The sequence below is a fragment of the Salvelinus sp. IW2-2015 genome, linkage group LG16, assembly GCF_002910315.2.
Source record: "Salvelinus sp. IW2-2015 linkage group LG16, ASM291031v2, whole genome shotgun sequence".
In the NCBI taxonomy this organism is placed as follows: Eukaryota; Metazoa; Chordata; class Actinopteri; order Salmoniformes; family Salmonidae; genus Salvelinus; species Salvelinus sp. IW2-2015.
The window spans coordinates 5,128,826-5,149,873 of record NC_036856.1 but is presented as its reverse complement, the minus strand read 5'-3'; the positions used below and the strand labels follow the sequence as shown (position 1 = coordinate 5,149,873).

The following is a 21,048-nucleotide window of genomic DNA, read 5'->3' as shown; positions in this document are numbered from 1 at the left end:
ACAGGGTATGGTAGAAGGTGCACCGGTTTGTGACAAGAACTACCACGCTGCTGGGTGTGTTTTCTCCACACTCAACAGTTTCCTGTGTGTATCAAAAAAGGTCCACCACCCAAAGAAAGTCCATCCAACTTGACACAACTCTGGGAAGCATTTCAGTCAACATGGGCCAGCATTCCTGTGGAGCGCTTGACACCTAGTCGAGTTCATGCCCCGTAAAAATGTAGGATGCTCTGAAGAAGAAAAAAGGAGGGGGTGAAACTCAATATTAGGAAGGTGTCCTTCATTTTTTTGTACACCATTTTCTTCTGCATTATCATGAACATTGACGGGGGGAAAAAGTGAGCAAATGTCACTGTTCAAACAAGGAAAAATGATGTGCTAGTTTTTAGTCATTTCGATCCATAATGATTTGAGTACCATTTTACCTCCGTGCCCAACCAGACTTCGTATATGCAAACAGTTGCAGGCCTAACAGTGAAAACAGGTTACACTTGTAACGAACTGGTGATGCTCATTTGGTACAGTTGCCTTGTAATGCAAATATTGATCAGGAGTCAAGCAAGTCATTACTGGTGAATATCTCGTAACAGCTTAGTCAGAACAAACACAAGTGTGAACAGAGATTACAATTAGACTAGGCCTACATAAGACGTGGCTTTGTAACATTTGCCTCTTTCTTGTAACCTGGTCGGTGTTACAGGATTAATGAGGGGCGCATTAAGCAGGGCACAACGTTGCGGAATGTTCAGATAGCATTATGTTATTTAGAACAAACGGAATCTTTTCTTCAACGTTTGCCTAGTGAACATGACCGAGGTCTTAACTTGTAGGCTGAATACATGGAATTGGCCTTGGATAGTCCTGTGTGTTGGAGACGGCCTTCCTCTATTCCACATTGTGGTGCAGGCAAAACCAGGGCATCAACAGAATGCTGCAATAAGTGTATACATGTCCTCTCTCTCTAAAGGTAAGTGGGGAATCCTACCCAGACCAACCCTTTTCCCTGACAAGAGACTGAAAAGATGGAATGTGGCACGACACGTTCTCAGTGTAGCGTTGAGAGAGTATGGTTGACTTTACACTGACATATGTATTACTTGTGCTTTGATTGTCAACTCTTCTGCGATACGATTTTCCGGTCACGTGTTGGACAATATCTCTAACTCACTGAATAAATACCGTAAGCAAATTCCTAGGAGTCTGAATCCCGATTTGATTCTTTGAGGGGAGCTACAGTAATAGCACCCACATGCACCTCAATGTTGAGGCCATACATAAACCATTCACTTGTGCCTTGCATCATGTTTTAATCTGGATAGAAATGTGATATAGAACCCGGGCCTGAAGTTAGAATACAAGTGACGCCACAGAATTGGACATGCGTTTAGTGAATAAGACACATGCAAAATATTGTTTTGAGATGGTAAAAGCAAAACCTTTATTCAGTTCATGATACAAAACAGTCTCTGTTACAGTAAGCGCCAACACACGTCGTAGTCTTTATGATGTAGACCGCATACAGGCCCTGGATCGCGAAACCGTTACTCGGATTTCAGTTCGTTTTGCACTCACAGCATATAGCACATCAGTATAGAGCAAATCACCAATATGCACTCACTATCTGTACAGATAATGCACGTGTTCTGATTTGATATTCAATATGTCCACAAGGCGATCCTATTATCAGACGAAAGGATATATACACATCCCTTAGTTCTGGGAGTTTTTACGCCGATCCTCCTCCACTGTCATGAACTTAAAAAGAGCAGCGATTTCCCCGTTATCTACAAGTCCCTGACAATAATCATCCTTATGGCACAAATCTCATCCAGAAGAGTCTCGGGGCATGCCACCAACACCATTGGACGTGGATAATAATTGGATCATAATTAAACATTTCATGTCGATCAAACTGAGAACAGTGTCTGATTACTCTTTCCGCCTGTGCAATAAACAATTATTAGAACATGGTGACACCGTGTCCCAAATGGCACCCTATTCCCTACATAGTGCACACATTCCCCCCCCAGAGCCATATGGGTCCTGGTCAAAAGTAGTGCACTACATAGGGAATAGGGTGCAATTTGGGAGGCATTCTATATCCAAAAAGTCCCTATAGTCTCCCGTAACCCCTTTGATACATGCATCTATATTACAGTACGACGTCTGATAAGCATGTCCTCTATTCCCACTGCCCACCATTGTGATCTTTATTCAATATGAAAAGAAAATGACTCAACTGGCCACGGAGCAGTAAACCCTATCAACACAGCTGTCTGAGTCAATAGGTTCCTTTGAGTAGGGTGAAATCATGTTCTCACTTTCCCTGTTAATTCTGTGGATGACTGAAACTTCCCTCCACACTCTCATGCATGTCTACCCTGGGAATGCTTACTCATGTGACACACACAGGAAGTGACACAACCCTCTCAGTCAGAGGAGTGGTGTGTGTGTGTGAGAGAGAGACAGAATGCATTTTTATTATGGAATGTACAGAAAACAAGATTTTGCAACGGAAAATGTTTTGCAACAAAAATCAAGAGTTTCTATTTCTACGAATTCAGTTAGGTCCCTCCTTGTTTTGTCCCGTTTGGGTCCAAGTGAATACAGCCCTGCCAAGACCACCACAATTGTATGTTTGGCACACAGGTGCAATATACAGGCATTCAATTCTTACGGGTCCACTTGTCTTAGCGCTGAGAGCATGTAAACAGATGAGACTATCAAATACTGATGGAACATACAACCAAATATATTAGGGCAACATTTTAAAAGAGCATTTTGTTCATCCACAAAACAAAATGGATGGAGTTTTCAGTGGCTTGGGCTCTCGTTGACTAAAGGAGTGTCAAAGAGTTTCGCAGAGAGGATAGAAATTCAYCCCACAAGAGAGCACACAGTCAGTAAGCATGCACATAAAACACTTAACCATGGCAGTATGTCCCATAAAACCCCACTTCCACCTCCAAGTCTTTAATCCAAGTAGGGAAATACACCAGCCCCTTAAAGACACAGGAAAAATACACGCATATGGAAATGGCTTACAGCCAGCAACAAGTCAGAAGTCCACATACGATCACCATCCGCTTCTGGACTGGAAAGCATTAAAACACAAAGCCAAAGACCCAGCATCCTGATATAGTAGGTTTTCTTTTTTTCCTGTGAAGAAAATGCTAAAAATGTGTCTTTCAAAAGGAGTATTATATGCAGCGCAGCACGTATGACTGGGCCTGTCATGTTGTTCATCCTAGACGCGCAGCACAATACGAGGACGGGAGAACGAGCCTGGGAGTGCAAAAAGCTGCGCCGCCACCATTTTGCCTCAAACGAGCTTCAGCAGCCATCTTGGCTCAAAGACGTACATTGGCGGCCATTTCGGCTCAACACAGGCACATCCCATAGACAGCGATGGAGATTGAACAGTTATACAGTATATCCAGCAAAGGCTTGATTCACCATGATGAGCATGATCCACAGACGGACGGAAACACCAGCAAACGACAACTACAGCAAAACAGAAATGCTTTCATACACCCCCCCCCCATTTATCACCACCATCATCTTCAACAGTTAAKAGCCAGCAGGAGGATAAATGTCACAAGGCATCTCCTTTGAGTCGTCTTGGCTGTTGCGCCAATTGAAAGATGAAAACCAAGAAGGAAAAAAAGAAAAAGATCAAGATAAAAGCGTGTATGTTTCAGCTCTCAGCAGCACGCTTCCCGAACTCTCGGCCAACTGCACATGCTGGAGAATCGCACCGCCAACGACGAGGTGACATTGTCCCAAGGCTCTTGGTCAACATAAAGTGATGGGAGTTTTTACAAATACAGCAACGACGAGTAAAAAAAAATATTTAAAAAAAGGAACAACAAAGTCACGGATGGATAACTTAGGGAGCCTGGGTCACTGCCTGTAATAGGTACCTGGAAGAGACGGACATAAAGAGACAGCAGACATAAGCTTCAACTTTTCATTGCAACCACAACTGTGCGTGTGTACAATAGAGAATCCAAAAGTGGAATATCTCTCTTAGGAAATTAACTAATCCATTTAGCCCATGTCAACAATGTGGTATGCTGGATAGTTAGCTCCATTGGAAAGAGGGTTAAATCTGCACTAAAACGATCACGTGACAATAGGAGTCCTATTGAACCAGTCTAACGTTGCACTCAATGTACACGCTGATCTAATCAGGTAATGTAAGTTAAGGCCCAAACACAGCCAGGGGCCTCCAGTAGCTGGACTGACCTTTGTAAGCAGCCTCCGGTCTGGCTGGAGTGCGGGAAGAGTAGTGGCTCTCTGAGTAGCTGTAGCTGGTCTCCACATTCTCGTAGTCATGTGGAAGAGGTTGAGGAGGTCTGAGAGACGAGAGAGAAAGAACAAATCATGTTGTAAGGGCATTATATTGGTGTAATAAGTGTTTCTAATGTAACAAGGGGTGCATTAATAATAGGTGTTGCAATGTTGTAAGGGGGGGGGGTAGATCAGCTTTAATACTGCATATATATATATACATACAGTACCAGTCAATTTGGACACACCTACTCATTCAAGGGTTTTTCTTTATTTTTACTATTTTCTACATTGTGGAATAATAGTGAAGACCTCAACTTTCTTCAAAGTAGCCACCCTTTGCCTTGACAGCTTTGCACACTCTTGGCATTCTCTCAACCAGCTTCATGAGGCGGTCACCTGGAATGCATTTCAATTAACAGGTGCGCCTTGTTAATTTGTGGAATTAATGCGTTTGAGCCAATCAGTTGTGTTGTGACAAGGTAGGTGTAGTATACAGAAGATAGCCCTATTTGGTAAAAGACCAAGTCCATATTATGGCAAGAAGAGCTAAAATAAGCAAAGAGAAATTACAGTCCATCATTACTTTTAGACATTGTCAGTCAATATGTAAAATTACAAAAACTTTTACATTTTCATCAAGTGCAGTCGCAAAAACCATCAAGCTCTATGATGAAACTGGCTCTCATGAGGACCACCACAGGAAAGGAAGACCCAGAGGAAAAGGATAAGTTCAGAGTTACCAGTCTCAGAAATTGCAGCCCAAATAAATGCTTCAGAGTTCAAGTAACAGACACATCTCAACATCAATTGTTCAGAGAAGAATGCGTGAAACAGGCCTTCATGGTTGAATTGCGGCAAAGAAACCACTACTAAAAGGAAACCAATAATAAGAAGAAACTTGCTCAGGCCAAGAAACACGAGCAATGGACATTAGACCGATTGGAAATCTGTCCTTTGGTCTGATGAGTTTGCGCTTAGTGGGACTATCATTTGTTTTTCAACAGGACAAAGACCACAAACAAACCTCCAGGCTGTGTAAGGGCTATTTGCCCAAGGAGAGTGATGGAGTGCTGCATCAGATGACCTGGCCTCCACAATCGCCCGACCTCAACCCAATTGAGATGGTTTGGGATGAGTAGGACCGCAGAGTTTAGGAAAAGCAGCCAACAAGTGCTCAGCATATGTGGGAACTCCTTCAAGACTGTTGGAAAAGTATTCCTCATTAGCTGGTTGATAGAATGAAAGTGTGCAAAGCTGTCAAAGTAAAGGGTGGCTACTTTGAAGAATCTAAAATCTACATGATTCCATAGTTTTGACATCTTCACTATTATTCTACAGTGTAGAAAATTGTAAAAATAAAAACCCTTGAATGTGTAGGTGTCAACTTTTGACTTGCACTCTATCTAGGTATCTATCTATGGATGTATATAATATTTTTTTGTAAACAAACTCCCTTTTCAAGACCCTGTCTTTCAAAGATCATTTGTAAAAATCCAAATAACTTCACAGATCTTCATTGTAAAGGGTTTAAACAATGTTTCCCATGCTTGTTCAAAGAACCATAAACATGCACCTGTGGAACGGTCGTTAAGACACWAACAGCTTACAGACGGTAGGCAATTAAGGTCACACTTAGGACACTAAAGAGGCCTTTCTACTGACTCAGAAAACACCAAAAGAAAGATCCCCAGAGTCCCTGCTCATCTGCGTGAACGTGCCTTAGGCATGCTGCAAGTAGGCATGAGGACTGCAGATGTGGCCAGGGCAATAAATTGCAATGTCCGTACTGTGAGACGCCTAAGACGGAGCTACAGAGAGACAGGACGGACAGCTGATCGTCCTCACAGTGGCAGACCACATGTCACACCTGCACAGGAACGGTACATCCGAACATCACACCTGCGGGACAGGCACAGGATGGAAACAACAACTGCCCGAGTTACACCAGGAAGGCACAATCCCTCCATCAGTGCTCAGACTGTCCACAATAGGCTGAGAGAGGCTGGACTGAGGGCTTGTAGGCCTGTTGTAAGGCAGGTCCTCACCAGACATCACCGGCAACAACGTCACCTATGGGCACAAACCCACTGTCGCTGGACCAGACAGGACTGGCAAAAAGTGCTTTTCACTGACGAGTCGCGGTTTTGTCTCACCAGGGGTGATGGTCGGATTCGCGTTTATCGTCAAACGAATGAGCGTTACACTGAGGCCTGTACTCTGGAGTGGGATTGATTTGGAGGTGGAGGGTCCGTCATGGTCTGGAGCGGTGTGTCACTGCATCATCGGACTGAGCCTTGTTGTCATTGAAGACATCCTCCTCCCTCATGTGGTACCCTTCCTGCAGGCTCATCCTGACATGACCCTCCAGCATGACAATGCCACCAGCCATACTGCTCGTTCTGTGCGTGATTTCCTGCAAGACAGGAATGTCAGTGTTCTGCCATGGCCAGCGAAGAGCCCAGATCTCAATCCCATTGAACACATCTGGGACCTGTTGGATCGGAGTGTGAGGGCTAGGGACATTCCCCCCAGAAATGTCTGGGAACTTGCAGGTGCCTTGGTGGAAGAGTGGGGTAACATCTCACAGCAAGAACTGGCAAATCTGGTGCAGTCCATGAAGAGGAGATGCACTGCAGTACTTAATGCAGCTGGTGGCCACACCAGATACTGACTGTTACTTTTGATTTTGAACCCCKCTTTATTCAGGGACACATTATTCCATTTCTGTTAGTCACTTGTTCAGTTCATGTCTCAGTTGTTGAATCTTGTTATGTTCAGACAAATATTTACACATGTTAAGTTTGCTGAAAATAAACGCAGTTGACAGTGAGAGGACGTTTCTTTTTTTGCTGAGTTTACATGCGCACACACACATCGGTGCTACAACGTTGTAATAAGTTGTTGTAGCTAATAGAGTGAGACAAATACCTGGCAGGCTTTTGGTGGTTCCTGTGCCTCTGGTACTCCTCCTCTCGGGACCTGGGACGCACTACCTCCTCCGAGTTTGACTGGAACACACATACAGGAATCCATTATCAACAAGTTGACAAAAAAAACAGGCACCATAAACTGTGCCAATACACCGTGGTTCTCTCACTACAGCACTCTTATGTCAAAACCAGATCATAATCAGCACAACAGTTAAAATACATGCATCGATACGAGGGACAAACATTACAGTATTGAACACAAATACCATCTTGACAACTATCAAAATACTGTACATGTAGTGCTAAAGTCAAAGTGTTACTAATCATAGTCATCTCGTCCAGAAAAACGATGCGAAGAAGTCCAGTCACCTTGAAGTCTCCTCCCTCTGGCCGCCTCCTCTCTTCCAGCCTCATCCCCCTCTCTTCCGGCCTCATCCCCCTCTCTTCCGGCCTCATCCCCTGCTTCTCCTTCTCCCTGGACTTCTTGTACTCCTTCTTGTCCTGCTCCATCAGCAGGCGGGCTATCTCCTGACAGCGCCAACACAACCTGGTTTACTAAACAGCTCTAGTACAAAACAGACGCACTCCCTTGTCCCAATGAATTTGAGAGCGGTGACATTTTCTCCAGCCCCATCCCTCAGCGGTTTACCTAAACAAGTGGCTTGGTACCCACTGTTGGGTACCAAGATTTGAACTTTTCAGGCACATACAGTAGTGCTGCTTCATATGTTATCTGGCAGTATACACTGATAGGAGCTATAACCCATGACTGTGGTGAAATGTGATAACCCCAGATTAAAACTGACCAAAGAGAATAAATGGACCACGGGGACATCATTTATTTAACAAAGGCAAACCACTGTCACACTCAATAGCTGGCTTTATTGATGAGGTGAAAGTCGAGACTTCAGTGACCGTGAGAGACAGGGCAAGACAGTGAGAGAAAATGAGAGAGAGAGAAGAGAAAGAGAGCGCGATAAAGTGAGCGAGAGAGAGATTTTGGAGTGAAGTCAGTCTGTAAAGACGGAAGTTTCCAGACCGAGAGAAGCGGCCACATCCTTACCTCATCCTGAGCCACTTGGGCTGCGCGCTTGTCCATCTTGCTCGCCTGGAACCCGGAAAAAAACGATTAGAAGCCAAGTTTGAGTCACATTTCCCCCCCCCTCGTCGGTACTGAACATTATTATCCCTAGGCATTATCATGACAACATAGGAGGTGACCATGTCMAGACGAAGACCTTCCTCAAAGACTTCTGAGACATGAAGCTACACAGCACAATACAAAGCTGAGGTCTACTGAATGTAGACTGGTCAGGATATCGCCAATACATAAATTATGTTGTTAAATTGACAATGAGGTCGTCATTCACTCGCTGACCAGTCCTCTCACCTTGACCTCCTCCTCCTGTAGTTTCCGGGCCACCTCCATGTCCAGGATCTCCTGCTCCCTCAGATCCAGCTTGGCGATGCCCTGGGTGGCCTCGCCCATCCCGTACTCCCCTCCGACCACCACTGCGCCGCGACCCCCTGGTCCTCCTTGCACGATACGACCTGCAGGGGGCGCCACATACAAGTTAATACAGATGTATGTCGAGTCGACGTAACCACAGTATCCCCAACTCTGATGGTATCCCCAACTCTGATTCCTCCAGGGCTGTAGTGCAGTGTCTACTAGATTAAGTCACTGGCATGTTTTAATTTATGGTCCGAGACAGTAGATTTGCGTTTGGACAAATCGATGCCAGTACTTGGATCAGTTGTGGGGAGTAGGGCTATAAACACTGCACACCGACYGAAGCCCTTGAGGACTAGAATTAGAAGGTTCAAGACAGAAATGTAATGTATACAAGCTGACAAATAATGGAATCATATCTGTTCTACACAGTACATTTCTATCTGGACCATCTGTCATGTTGCGTTTCCCGATTTGTAACTGGATCCATTGAGCTCAAATCACGACTCCCCACCCTCCTAGATTCAGCCATCAACACCAGCAGCTGATTCACATCAGTTTCCCACCATGGGAATTTTATTGTGAATCAGAGACTTTTATTGTGAACTACAGTGGAATCGTCACCATAATGATAATCAGATACGGGAAGGAGTGAAACCCGCCACACCAAGGAGAGGAAGAAGATGATGAAGAGGAAGATAAGTGTATGATTAGTAAGTATTGTGTTAGGGAGCCAAAACCACCACCAGCAGCTCTCAGCAATGGGCCAAGGCTGCACATGCACACACCACACACGGTTGACCATGGGCCCGGCGCTGCGCCGTACCTGGCTCCCTGGGAGCGGGGTGCGTGTAGGAGCGCTCCGTGCCCATGCTGTGCCCCTCCCCAGGGTCCCTGTGACCTCTCCTCTCCCCCCTCATCACGCCGGGGCGGGGGCTCCTGGCCTCCTCACACAGCTCACTGGGGCCAGAGTGGAGCCTGGCCATGGGCCCCCACTCCCCCTCATCCCCAGGGCCCTCCTCCCCACCAACAGTCCAGGCCCGGCTGTGGCTGCTGGGTATGGGCTCGTAATAGTCTTCATCCAGACCTCGCTCCCTGCTCTTGGTTCTCTCTCGGCGTCTGTCTTTTTCTCTGTGTTTGTCTCGGCTATGCTCTTGGTCTTGCGATCGCTGCCCATGCCTCTGTCCGTCTCGCAATCTCTCCTCGTGTCTCGGGGCGTCCCTCTCCCTCTCCTCGTCTCTCCTGGGTTCTCTTTGCCGGTCTTTCTCCCACTCCCGCTCTCTTTCTCTCTCCCAGGCCTCGTCTCCCTCCACAGGGTTGTGGGACGGCGGGGGCGGCCGGGCGGGCCTCTCCTTCCTCCTCACCACCACCCGCTCTCCCTCATCCCCCCTCTCCTCCCTGTGTCTCCTGGGCTCACGGCTGTCTGGGTAGGTGGACTGGGACCCCTGGGGGTCTCGGCCCCTCTGGCCCCCCTTCCCTCTACTTCTACCCTCGGTGGGGTGGTGGTAGTCTGGGTAACTGCCCCCATGTTTCCCCCTGCTATTGGAGAGGTGGTCCTCGGGGTATGGGTCTCCATGCTTGCCCCTACTACCCCCTCCCCTACTCTCTAAATGGTGCTCGGGGGATCGGGAACGTCCGCTGGTGCTAGGCTCCACAGWGTCGTATAGGGGGTATCTGGTCCTGCTAGGCTCAAAAGAAACGTACTTGGGGGAGAGGTCGCGTCGTGAGCCCGGGGTAAGGGGATGCGACTCAGGGGAGTGGGAGTTCGAACCAGGTCGCCTGGGTTTGTCATCCAGGTCCAGAGGGGCTCGGATGGCTGGGTTGAGGGAGGGGGTCGATGTGGAAGGAAGACATGGATGGATGGAACAAGACAATGGCAGATGTGAGCAGAACTGGGTTGGTTAGTGAACACACAGGGTTAGTTAAGTCACAGCACCTGCATGTAAGGACAGTGAGGGTTCATCATGGACAATGTTTAAATGTTGAGCCATGGATATTTCGTACAGTTTCGGCAAACCTTAAGTTTGATCATTAAATGGGTGCCATTTTGGCTCCAAATATTCCCAGACAATCGGATCCGAGTTAGAATGCAGAGTGGGYTGTTATGATCATGGGAAGTTTGAAGCCAACGTGGAGGGCTAGTTAGCCGATCCCTGTACATCTATAGCCGAGGTAAAACCAAGCTACTGCTCCAAGCACCTCAGGCAGGGAGAAGGGATGACATGCAMGCATTCATGTTATGACAATCAGTGAGTGACATCCACGAGAAAGTAATGGAACAATATGGACATAGTATAGTAATARGTGACAGACAAACCTCTTGGAGTGCGTCGTACCGAAGAGATGCAAATCAATAGCTTCGTATTGAACTGTGGTCGGAGGCACTTGAAATTGAACAGTCAAAAATATCTATATTTTTTAAAAAGCTTTAAAAAAAAAAAATAATCGGCCGATTTATTGGGGGGTGGGGTTATCTGATTTGAAAAATATATATAAATCAAATTCATGCTTGGTTCATAGAACCAGTAGCCGCTAGATGAGGTTGTAACAGATCCGTTTCTGTTTTCTTCCTACACGTGGCTATCTTTCGAACATTTAAGCTACAAAATATTATAACCCCATCACTGGGGTTAACCGATCGCTGCAGCTGTACATAGTCCATCGGTATATAGCCCACCCAATTTACCTACCTCACCCCCATACTGTTTTTATTTATTTACTTTCCTGCTCTTTTGCACACCAGTATCTCTACTTGCACATGATCATCTGATGATTTATCACCCCAGTGTTAATCTGCTAAATTGTAATTATTTGCTCCTATGGCCTATTTATTGCCTACCTCCTCATGCCTTTTGCACACATTGTATATAGATTCTCTTTTTTTTCTTTTTTTCCCCCTACTATGTTATTGACTTGTTTATTGTTTACTCCATGTGTAACTCTGTGTTGTTGTCTGTTCACACTGCTATGCTTTATCTTGGCCAGGTCGCAGTTGCAAATGAGAACTTGTTTTCAACTAGCCTACCTGGTTAAATAAAGGTGAAATAAAATGTTAAAAATAAAACCGTTGACCGTTGCCGCGCAGGACAGCACGGACAAGACCAGCCACGGAAATCAGACGAGGGGCAAGAACATCAACGATGCTGTTCTTATCTACACGSAATATCACCAGACACTTTCCTTTCTGATGCAATTCAGTCACTTCAAACCATACTTCCTTCAGATACGATTTGTAATAGACAGTCATAGCCCCCCCAAATTAAAAAAGTAAACAATGGCCTTTGATTACATCACTTTTTTATATGGTGGGGGTCGCCGGCCCAAAAAAGCCTGTCAGCTGAATGGAARGTCGGTCATCCTGCAGCTGTTGGTGAAGCTAATCTCGTCAACTGAAACAACTGTTTATGTTTAACTTTTGAAATGAGAGCGAGGCGAGGGAATATAGAAACCTACGTCAACACATTTAAAGTCCTAATGTTTCCTTAAAATGACGCTGAAGTGAAGTCATCTTTGAAAAAAAGTTCCACCCTCAACCCGGGCTGCTCTCCAACGGTATCTTGAGGACCTAGCCTACTTTTTCTGTCACAGTCATCTGCCGAAGATGTATTAGCCAACTAAGTCGGTACTGAGTATCCTGAAAAAGGTGAACAGTTGTCATGCTCGAAAACGCAACATTTTGGAAATTATTCTCCCTAGCCTATTTCTGTGGTTTAATTAAAAAAACAGCGGCAAAGCCTGGATATCTCGTCTTCCTTCCTGTCTCCTCTCCCTCTCTTCCCACTTCTCTCCCCTCCTCTCTTTCCAACGGCTTATCTGCGTAGAAGAGGCTGAGCATTAAACCAACCGTTTCTCTCCCGATTTTGGAGGATTAAGACAAACACAGCAGCGCCCCCTCCTTCCCTCACTTCCTGAGGGGCAAGCCAATCACACGACCCGCCAGAGATAAGACATGGCAGAGTGTGTGTGTATGTATGGATATTTGAGATTTTAAAATGCTCAGCCAGACAGCATGTACACACACAATGTAGTAGTGTATACGAGGCTTTAGTTCTTGGCCCATACTCACAAAGCATCTCAGKGAGCAGGAGTGCTGATCTKGGATCAGGTCTCCCTCCTGTCCATGTAATCTTATTCATTGTAATCTAAAATCGGGAGAAAAGATCAGCACGGCAACTCTGAGACGGTTTATGGATACAGAAAAATGCCTCGCACTAGGAAAGTAGAGATCCGTGTGGGATGACGAGACAGCAGACAATTCCTGACAGCAGTGACCGTCCCTTCAACCCTGTTCATGTCAACACAGAGACGGAGGGAAAACCTGTGTGTGTGTCGTCCACACCTAKCCTACATACTGTAACCACAGCCTTAGCTTTGTGTAGATTAGTACAAAATCCCTGACTATTCTGTTTCTTTAAGAAGAAAAAAAAAAATCGCTTTGGAGAGAAGATTTAATCCAATCGTTAGGTGAAATAGAGAGCGGTCCTGGGCAAATATTCCTCCTTGTCTTCTGTCTAAATAGGTGGGGCTGGGCCTGCAGAAAAGCTCAGCCTACCGGGTCCCACTGACCTGGGTTTTACGGGGTGTTGAAGAACATTAAAGAAACCAATTAAAAATACCCCCTGCACACACACACCGCCTGCTCATCCACACACACACACACACCTGTGCATCTAGCTGTGAGGCCTGAAAGAGCTTCCACCACTAAGGCCTCCGTGAATAAGGTAAAATGCCCAAATCCCACCAACACTTCCCAATGAGACATATTAAAATGATTAACGACAAATGTCTTACTGTTTTAAGGCAGGGGGATGAGGAGGCTGGAACCCACTATGAAAGAAACATTAACTGCCAAAAAGACCCTTCAAGTCTCTTGATTATTCTGACAGTAGGCAAGCTTRGAACTGTTTAAAATGGAGCCTTGTCGCTGCAGTCAAGTCAAAGCTGCTCTCGCAGCCCTGCAAAGCACCGTCTCAGCTCACTAAGGAGCAAAACCACAGTGTGTGTGTGTGCGAACAAGAGAGAGAGAGAAAGCGAGCGATGACAAACGACTCCTTTTTACCTTAGTACCTACGCAGTACGCACCCTCAAGGTCAACTATGAAACAGCCCTCCTAAATCCTCGTCCTAAAAATCAACCCTACAGTAACTCACGCACCTCTCCAAACACACCTCGTGCATCTCCATCCCTGACCAAGAACACACACACACACACACTGTATGACCTTTCCAATCCACCCCTCGCCATAATGACCCACCCCACCCTGACACACATGCACGTGTGAATGACTGCACGTGTGCACGTACCCCAGCCATATCCGTCCCTCCAACAACAGAGGAATAGAACCCTGGATCCCTGAGACAGACAGGGGGCGCTCTACCCACCTCCTTTATCCTCGTAGTACTCTTCCTCAAAGTTGGCCTCCAGCTGCTTCTGTCGCTTCCTCTCCTCCTTCATCTCCTTCTCCTGCAYCTTACGAGCGATGGCCTGGAAACGCACGCACACACACACACACACAAATCAAAACAAACACCTTCAAAACTGCTGACACCTCGCTTGTTATTTTTATCCTGGATTTCTCACACAGATGAGCTGCTTTTCACTGAGGATTACAATTGAAAGGAGAGGGGTTTTAAGAAGTAGCCTATGAGAAATCGGAGGTATGGCCCTGTACATGCACAGTGCCAGTCAGACCTGGATTCAAATACAGGTCTGTTAGCTTTAGCCTGCCGGGGCTAGCGCCAGATGGGCAGGGTGACGTTTTGGGACTATTCTATTGGTTSCATTGAACCAGGTAAGCTACATCAAGCACATATGAAGTATTTCAAATGACTCAAAGTAGTATTTGAACCCAGGTCGGATGCCAACAGGGCAATAATTAGGTTAGACATGCTTTGCTAACAGTCAAGTGGAATAAACAAGTACAAGGTGCAACACCAGTAGTGGATTTGAATAGGCCAATCCGGTGACCCGCCTGTGGTGACCTGTCGATACTACAGTAGTGGTAGGGTGGAGGAGGTACACCCATGTTGATTGGGTGCAGGTTGACGTTTCCCCTAYACCCTGATCTTGGGTCAGCTTAGCATTTTCCCCACTAACGGTTAATGGTTAGGATTGGGGAAAGGGGGAAGCTGATCCTAGATCTGTACCTAGGGACACTTCACCCCAGAGCTGTTGATTGGGTGTGGTGTAGTGTCACTTACCGCATCCTTCTCCTCCTGCTTGCGCTGCTGCTCCGCCTGTCGGACCAATTCCTCCTGTATCTCCTGGGCAATCTCATTGTCGCTGCGCTCACTAGGTGTGTGTGTCGGGAGTGAAGGAGACAAAACATTAGACGCAAATACAGAACAGTCAACTACCCCAAAACCTGTACCCTGCCCAAAGTTCTTGTATGGAAAGTAGGCCTATTTGTATATTATCCACACTACCCCACTCCATAACACTAYTGGCAATAACAAGGGCTTTCACAGAACACAACAAGGACGCTAGTGCTTCTATATGTGCATTGCTTGCTGTCTGGGTTTTTTCCGGCTGTGTTCCTGTATAAGCACTTTGAAAAAAGAAAAACGGGCTWTATAGAACTTGAGTGAGTAATCAAGCGAGAACTCGATAGCGTCTCTCCGTTTCAGTCTTCATCCTTTCGGTCTGTTCAGGATTAACGAAAGACCGATTTATCCCGTGTAATAAGGTTGTGATGAGACGTCCTATCACACTGTAGCGGCGATAGCTAGGCTAATACAGTCGGGCTGTGATAGTCGATGCACTGAACTGTAGCCGTGTTGGCTCAGGGTGCCGGGGCAGACTACAACGGGTCAGAGATTAGGCAGATGGGACGTCTCGCCACCGATCTGTCACGCATATAGCCTCCACTCCATTGACCTGCGTGTGTGTCGTCAACTGACCGATTCTGAAGCACAGCATCTGTAAGACTCAGGCTGATCATACCCGAGCTGACTGATTATTAGGGAGAATATGCCAGTATGCAAATATGTAGGCTATTTTCTTTTCTGTTTTATAATGCCTGCTGAAAACTGTGGAGATTGCCAATAACAGTATGCGTGCATTACCAAAATTAATAGACTTCCATTTTAATTTCAGAAAACGCCTCCTATTTGAATTTCAGGTACCCTGCTTGAAATGCACATATTGGAACTAGATGCTATGAATTACACTGCCAGGCTGCGGGCCAAAAAAATGCTATTACCAGCACCTGTGGCGTGCTCTCCCCAGATCACCCTCTCGAAGCCAGCAGTGACGTTGAGAGGCCATCCCCTCACACACCCACAGCTAGCCGTGTGGCTAAAGGAGCTAAGCGAGGCATGGGGTAAAGAGAGCGAGCGAGACAACAGGGCTGGGAATTGCCAGGGACTTCACTATACGATATTATTGCGATACTTCGATGCCGATATAATATGTATTGCGATTCGATGTTCCAAACATATTGCTCACCATATGTCTGCTACGTTTTGATGCGGACATAAATTGTCTCCCTATTTAAAAAGAAGTAACTATGAAAGAAAAATACTAGTTTTGGTGCAGGTACAGCCAACTAGCGCAAAAAATATTGCGGGTCAAAATTATATGGTATAAAAATAATGTTATGTAACTGTATCGATTTGATCCCACATCACCACAAAACAGCCTACATGAAAAAAGTGGGGGGAGGGGGGCGAGAGAAAGAGGGACAGACAGACACACACACACTGGGCAAGGGCAGAGAAGATGGCAGCAGGAGCTCCCAGCATGCCAAGCAGCATTAGCCGGGCTGTATGGGCGGCAGAGCATCTGGCCTCTCTCTTGGGGGCGCTGCCCTGCTGCTAGCGAGCGTGTGAGGAAGGCTCACTTTGGAGCACAACTTTCACTGCGGCGTGAGCCAGCATATTTGGCGAAAAGAAAGAAGTGGAACACTTTCTTCCACATCCGACACCCTAAATGTGGCTGTGGCAGGGTGTTTAGCATAATGTAAATGGTGTGTATAATACAGTATGTGTGTGTGACTCATACGTACCTGTGGCGTCTATGACTTTAGGGTTAATGTGTGGGTTAGATCATGGTTCTCTAGGAGTGTCTCTAGAACCTTCGGTTAGGTTAAGATTGCAGTAGTGAACTAAATGTTTGTGTGGATGTGAGTGTGTTTTCCTACATTTTTGCAGCAAACATTTGGGTGTCATTGTCGTCGTAGAGTCCGTGGTAGAACGATATATAATTAAGCAGTAATGCCTGAGGGGGGTGTGGAATATTTAAGCAGTAAAGCACGAGGCGGTGTGGTATATGGCCAATATACCACGACTAAGGGCTGTTCTTAGGAACAACGCAGTGGTGCTTGATTTGCTATATAAACTGGTTACCAATGTAATTAGAGAGGTAAAAATAATGTTTGATCACACCGTTGGTATACGGTCTGATATACAGTGCATTAGGAAAGTATTCAGACCCCTTCCACATTTTGTGACGTTACAGCCTTATTCTAAAATGGATTAAAGAAAAACATTTCCTCAATCTACACACAATACCCCATAATGACAAAGCGAAAACAATTTTTTAGAAATTTTGGGAAATGTATTAACTTTTCAACAGAAATACCTTATTTAAACAAATATTAAGACCCTTTGCTATGAGACTCGAAATTGAGCTCAGGTGCATCCTGTTTCCATTGACGATCCTTGATGTTTCAACAACTTGATTGGAGTCCACCTGTGGTAAATTCAATTGATTGGACATGATTTGGAAAGGCACACACCTGTCTATCAGGTCTCATAGTTGACAGTGCTTGTAGGGGCAAAATTCAAGCTATGAGGTTGAAGGAATTGTCTGTAGACCTTAGGACATCCATCTCTGCAGCACTCCACCAATCAGGCCTCTATGGTAGAGTAGCCAGACAGAAGCTACTCCTCAGGAAAAGGTACAACAGCCAACTTGGAGTTTGCCTAAAGGACTCTGACCATGAGAAACAAGATTCTCTGGTCTGATGAAACCCAGATTGAACTATTTGGCCTGAATACCAAGTGTCACATCTAGAAGGAACCTGGCACCATCCCTACAGTGAAGCATGGTGGTGGTGACAGCATCATGATGTGGGGATGTTGTTCAGTAGCAGGGACTAGAAGACTAGTCAGGATCGTGGGAAAGATGAACAGAGCAAAGTACAGCAAGATCTTTGACAAAAACCTGGTTCACCTTCCAACAGGACAACGACCCTAAGCACACAGCCAAGAAAATGCAGGAGTGGCTTCGGGACAAGTCCTAGAATGTCCTAGAATGGCCCGGACAAACATCTCTGGAGAGACCTGAAAATAGCTGTGCAGTGACGCTCCCCATCCAACCTGACAGAGCTTGAGGATCTGCAGAGACGAAAATACAAGTGTGCCAAGAGTCATACCCAAGAAGACTCGAGGCTGTAATCGCTGCCAAAGGTGCTTCAATAAAGTACAGGTTCTGAATAAATATGTAAATGTGACCCTTTTTTATTTATTTTATATACACATTTACAAAAAAATCTAAACCTGTTTTTGCTTTGTCATTATGGGATAGTGTGTGTAGATTGATGGGAAAAAATGTAATCAATGTTAGAATAATGCTGTAACGTAACAAAATGTGGAAAAAGTCAAAAGGTCTGAATACTTTCCGAATGCATGGTATACCATGGCTGTCAGCCAATCAGCATTCAGGGCTGGAACCACCCAGTTTATAATGTCTGATATACCACAGCTTTCAGCCAATCAGCATCCAAGACCCAAACTACCCGGTTTATAATAGTATCTGTGTCACTCACATGTCCCGGTGTTGTCTCTTGGCCTTGGCTTGGGCCCTCCGGTCCTCCTCCTCCTGCAGCTGCTTGGCCAACGCTACGTCCTGCTGCACCAGACGGCTCTTGTGGACGTTGGATGCCAAGTGGCTCTCGACTACAAGGACAAAAAACAACAAACACCATGCTCAGAACTAGTACATAATCAAGGCATGAACATGAATCGCCCTCCCAAACAGCACCCTCTTAGGACTCTGGTCAAAAGTAGTGCACTATGTAGGGAATAAGGTGCCATTTTAGACCGTCAGTTTATCTGGCCAAACCGCAACGCTGAGGAACAAGATGGACGACGTCAATCAGACCCCTCAGGTTTATTTGTTTTGGTGCCTTTTAAACCGCAGGACTGGGACGCAAGTACTTGGAGTTGAGGGTGTTTATTTAGCAAAACAGTTTGAACATACATTTTGAAAACTAGAATGGCTGTTTAGAGTTCACTCTGTGGATGAGACGAGAGGGAAAAAACACACACGCTTTGGCCCTGAAGTTACCTGACTCACTGAGCTTGGCTATGACGAACTAGCCCACATTGATCAACTTGATGAGGAGCTGCCAATTCCAAGGCTGAGTGGCGAGACAGGGCCGTGGACTCGAACAGGGCAGGCTCTAAATCCTCGTTGCCGACGCACTCCCAGCCCAAAACGCGTGAAGGAGTGTCGCTCACTCCCGTGCTACTCATTCAGCTCCACTGGACTGGCTATTGATCCACTCGTAGGCTTCACGTGAAAAAGACCAAATTACGCCACTATTTACTAGAGGCTCCATGAAGTTGCTGCGGTGAGATGACAAGATGGGAAGCAGTGTATCACAGAGAAATAGACTGACATCGATGTTTAGGATAATGCTGACCGATTGTGTGGTGGGTTTACGGTGCCTCAATTTTTTAGGGCGAACATACGACATCAGAGAACAAAATATATTGTGCCGTTCAGTGCTATTTTTTTTCTCCGGGGGGGAAAACTACAGTTTGCTGTTATCTTGAATTTCTAAAAACACATGATAAAGGTTTCTTGTTAATTCAACTTGAGAGATCTGATATCCTCCTAATCAGTGGGCCACAATCTGGTCTAAGACACTACAACTACCTTCAGTCTATACACAGCGTAGCCTGGGAAATTAAGTTTCTGTATGGACTACTTCTACCAGTTCTCTGTGGCTGGCTTCCAAGAGGACCAGACAGCATTGGACAAAGAACGCATGGGACAGTGATGCTGGACAATGAAAAGGGGAATCATTCAGAAGCGTAACAAAGCTCAGTTTATAGCACTAATGTGATGGAGAGACAAATGTCAGGCCCATCTGGCTTCTGCCTGGGTTAAGAGGCGTGACGGATGCTTTTAAAATGCAGCCTATTTATTATCTCAACCCAAGGCCGTGCATGTCTTTTGGTGCATGACGGTTCGACCGGGGTTTTAAAGCAGTAGGCCCTATATCCTACCATGACAGTCATGCACTCGGCAGGTCTTCTGTCGAGTGAACCAAGCCTCGCGTGCAACAATCCCTCCCGAGTCAAAATAACCGCTGTTTGAGTTCCTCCCACAGCAGATGCAAATATGCCAAATGTTTTTGGTTAAGCAGAGCTGGTCGTCGGGCAGTAGCCATCTGTTGGTTAGAGTGAGGATGACACTGTGCAACGTAGGGGACAGCCAGGCTGCGTAAGAGTAATTCCCAGTGACCTCCAGGACAAAGGCCACGCAGACTGACTGGCTGCTAAAACCAGAACTGTTGCTGTGGCAAAGAGGGGACCCGCCCTGTCGTGACGCACTGTAGCAGTGGAGGGCAGAAGACTGATACAAGGACAGACCCAAACAGAATCCATAGGCTCTTCACATTGATGTATGGATAGATAACAGACCTATCATCCATTGAAGAATTTCTCTTACAAGATAAAGTTTGTGTTGAAAAGCCGTGGATTTTTTTGCAACTTTACAGATTGAAAGATATTATTGCTGGAGTGCTACATTCTGTCCTCCTTGGGCACTGGGAAAGCAATGGGCTCCCAACTAAATAGTCAGAGGTCCAGATCCATAGATCTTAAAATCTCCCTAGACTTTATGGGAGTAGTTATGGTTGAGGGATAGAGCTGGGACGATAAACCGAAAAATGATTTACATCAACCATACAGATCACTCATCGCAGTCATTTTGCTGACATCGTTCATTACAATAGCCTATAGTCGAGAAATGGTACATTTGAAAATGTGTGTGATTGTTAAATGGGACAATTGACGGCTACAACCATGGTTGTCGTCGTAGTAGTTTAAACAGGGCCGGTCCTGGCCGTACTGTGACTCTAAGCAAGACCAAAAATTGCCTGCCCCTACAAGAATAGTCCCTGTATGCAAAATGGCGTTGAAAAGACGTCTAAAATATGTATTTTTCCAGACGTTGAAGCTAGGTTCAATTTAGGATCTGAACGAAAAGGTGAAGATGCGTATTTTCTGGACGTTTAAATTAAGTTCATTTTCTGTTCTGAATGAAAGTTGAAAATATGTCATTTATAGATGTCCATGTTTGGGCCAAATCAAGGCTGGCCCAGACCTGGCACAAAATATGAACCAAAAATCATGT

At 45.8% G+C, this 21,048-nt stretch overlaps 1 protein-coding gene across 3 annotated transcripts in view; it reads right to left on the bottom strand.

The window, feature by feature from the left end:
• Window positions 1-1,410: 1,410 nt before the first annotated feature.
• ccdc50a (coiled-coil domain containing 50a) overlaps window positions 1,411-21,048 on the bottom strand; it is a 32,683-nt gene continuing 13,045 nt past the window's right edge. Inside the window, exons 3-12 of one of the 3 annotated variants that reach the window (XM_024003977.1) lie at window positions 18,449-18,578; window positions 14,880-14,970; window positions 14,061-14,163; window positions 9,506-10,495; window positions 8,617-8,777; window positions 8,290-8,334; window positions 7,596-7,754; window positions 7,225-7,304; window positions 4,249-4,358; window positions 1,411-3,923 (exon numbers count right to left, since the gene is read on the bottom strand). In XM_024003977.1, the coding sequence (XP_023859745.1) occupies window positions 3,904-3,923; window positions 4,249-4,358; window positions 7,225-7,304; window positions 7,596-7,754; window positions 8,290-8,334; window positions 8,617-8,777; window positions 9,506-10,495; window positions 14,061-14,163; window positions 14,880-14,970; window positions 18,449-18,578 (1,889 nt within the window). In that variant the 3' untranslated portion in view covers window positions 1,411-3,903. Of the gene's footprint in view, window positions 3,924-4,248; window positions 4,359-5,320; window positions 5,498-7,224; window positions 7,305-7,595; window positions 7,755-8,289; window positions 8,335-8,616; window positions 8,778-9,505; window positions 10,496-14,060; window positions 14,164-14,879; window positions 14,971-18,448; window positions 18,579-21,048 lie in introns of those variants that run through there. The other 2 variants (XR_011481138.1, XM_070447465.1) reach the window with 2 other exon arrangements.